The sequence below is a fragment of the Penaeus japonicus genome, unplaced genomic scaffold (genome assembly GCF_977035675.1).
Source record: "Penaeus japonicus unplaced genomic scaffold, GWHDUDI00000001_assembly GWHDUDI00000001, whole genome shotgun sequence".
Classification (NCBI taxonomy): domain Eukaryota; kingdom Metazoa; phylum Arthropoda; class Malacostraca; order Decapoda; family Penaeidae; genus Penaeus; species Penaeus japonicus.
The window spans coordinates 38502434-38504933 of NW_028234403.1; the positions used below are offsets into that span (position 1 = coordinate 38502434).

Genomic DNA, 2500 nt, shown 5'->3' on the forward strand with positions numbered 1-2500 from the left:
ACCCTCCCCATTTGCACAAGTCAGACCAAGTTGTCACAGAGTTCAACTTCCCCAACAGATGAATCAATGAAACCCTTTATTCGACCATCATTGCACAGCAATGCACGTATTTACCTCACCATGCACACCTCCTCGCCACATCATCACCAAATTGCTCTTTTGCCCCTATCTAGCTTCTCCCTCTTCGTCAGCCATTTGTTTGATTCACTTATGTTCCGTTTTGTTCCATTTCTGTTTTGTTTCGTTCAATTTTAAGTCTAATTTAGTGTTCAACTCCAGTTAATGTTAATTTCGTGCTCCTTTTTACTTCGTTCCTAGTTTTTAAGCTCATTGTTCCTTTGTTCTATTGCTCTATTTAATCTTATTTAATCTCACTTAACTATTAGCCAATAGGTGATGTCACGCTAATTTTAATTTTAATCCAATTAAGCCTGCTAGCCTTCAGCTAAAGACTTATGTCACACCTGCACTAGTCCCCCCCACGTCCCGCGTAGCTTCCCGGTCTCCTTCTCACATGTCAAAGAAAACGGGACTCCTGGCAACCCCCCCCCTCACCCCCCCCTCCGCGCTCAGACATGAAAGCCCAACGAGCCAAACAAGCAGGTGGTCTCGCCCCACCTCTTTACGCTCTCTCACTAGATTCCTCTTCCCATTTTTCTTATGCAATTTTCTTTTAATTTTCATCAATCTTTTCTCATTTTAATTTGAATTTTGAATTTGGCTACCGATAGTACAGATTATAAATACACGCCGTGGGATTTCATTAAGCTACTTTATAAAGATGACAGTTCAACACTTTACTCTTAACCCTTTACTTCCCAATTTTTTTTAATTTTGCAGTTCTTTCATGTCTAGTTATTTTGTGTTTTTCATCATATCATAAATAACAAATAACTAAGCAGTTTTATTTCCTTTTTGCATCAATTACTGATATAGTAACAAAAAGTTTTGTCACTTCATACATTGTCTACCGAGTATGAAATTCTACATAGCAGTTTTGCTTCCCATTTAGGCAAAGGTTTACCTTGCATTAATATTGTTTTTTTCCCTTGCATCCTTTTTTCTCACATCCTTCTCTGGTCTTCTACAGCAGGCCAATGGCCAACACTGCCATATCTGATAGGATGATCAGGCAAGGTTTGAGGTCTTCCAACTTTAGTCACTTTGTGTCTTGCATCAGCATCTGAAAGAGATGGTCGTCCTCTTTTACGACTGCATTATTTTCCTGCCATTATCAAAGAAAATGCTACTTTTATTTTGAAAAATGCCAAAGGAATTACCTCTGACTTTGGTAGCTGGAGGTTGAGTGCATCCCTTCTGTACAGTAGCCAACTGTTGACAATCACCATGTCAATCATATGAAAGATCAAACGGTGGTAGTATTCCTTTGCTCCAATGTTGATTCTGTACAGAGCAATTAGGCAGTCTGCCAGGTCCACCCCTCCCATTATAAAAATAAATCAAGGAGATCATCTGTGAGGAATTGCCTTACATACTCAATGGGTTGACGTAAATCATCATCAAATACATGATTTTGGCCAAGAAAGGTGTAATTCTGTGTAACATCATTGCAATCCGGAGGCACCCATGATGTTGTAGAGGCCCTGGCATTAGCTCGAGCTCTTCTGGCTGTAACTTGTGGAGCCTCTTCATTTTCCACTGTAGTGTCTGCAACCTCCAAAACTACAGTGTCACTGTCTTCAGAGAGTGGCAGTGATGCATCAAAAGTTGCCCTTTCAGCATAACTCTCTTCAACTTGTTCTGTATCTAAAAAAAAAAGAAAGAAAGAAAGAAAGGTCATAATGACTAAAATTTATGTTTCAAAAATATAAAAATTGTAGGTCATGATTCAATTAAAAAAGAAATTCAATTTACCAGTAAGTAGATTTGTGGGCATAACAGGGTCATCTGCTTCCTCTTCCTCAGTTTCAACATCACTGTCTATGTTTTCTAGATTAACTTCTTGTACAAATTCATGATCTCTTGCTCGTACCCTGTCAAGCTGTCTGCCATAAAAGGTTGACGATGGGATACCTGTAAAACAGTAATAATAATAATAATAATAATAATAATAATAATAAATAATAATGATGATAACAATAGGCTATATATATCACAATGGTATAACACATGACAGTAGCCTAAACTGGAATATCTTCAATATATTCGAAGTAAATGTACATTTTCTCAATCGACTAGGAATGTAAAAAAATGAGGTGGTGTTCCCAACTGGACGAATTAGTCTGCTAAAATAATCCTATTATATAATCTACAAAATTTATCACACTGTGTTTTTATACATACTACACTAACTAATAACTATTCAGAAACTTCTTTGTATTTTTTCTATATGCAAAACTTACTTGATAATTCATCCATCTGGGCATAATATGAGGGAGGGGGCAGCAAAATCAGGGACACCCACTCCCCTCAATTGTCGGTCGCTTACTGAGCTATAAATAATAGCGAGTGGGCGGAGTCACGTGGAGCGGGAAGCACA

General features: G+C 37.9%; 2 protein-coding genes across 2 annotated transcripts in view; one reads left to right on the forward strand and one right to left on the reverse strand.

Annotated features, from left to right (window-relative positions):
• Positions 1-2500, forward strand: part of LOC122267156 (NFX1-type zinc finger-containing protein 1) — a 28888-nt gene that overhangs the window by 539 nt on the left and 25849 nt on the right.
• On the reverse strand, positions 1230-2496 carry LOC147472532 (uncharacterized). Its single transcript, XM_086540040.1, has 3 exons — positions 2364-2496; positions 1876-2034; positions 1230-1767 (listed from the first exon to the last, which is right to left on the reverse strand). Exons 1-3 carry the CDS (start codon positions 2377-2379, stop codon positions 1448-1450), a joined length of 495 nt encoding a protein of 164 aa, XP_086396166.1. The 5' UTR covers positions 2380-2496; the 3' UTR covers positions 1230-1447.

Coding starts and splice junctions, on each gene's coding strand:
- LOC147472532 (XM_086540040.1), bottom strand. Junction 1,768..1,875: donor GCCCACAAATCTACTTACTG/GTAAATTGAATT, acceptor TTTTTTTTTTAG/ATACAGAACAAGTTGAAGAG.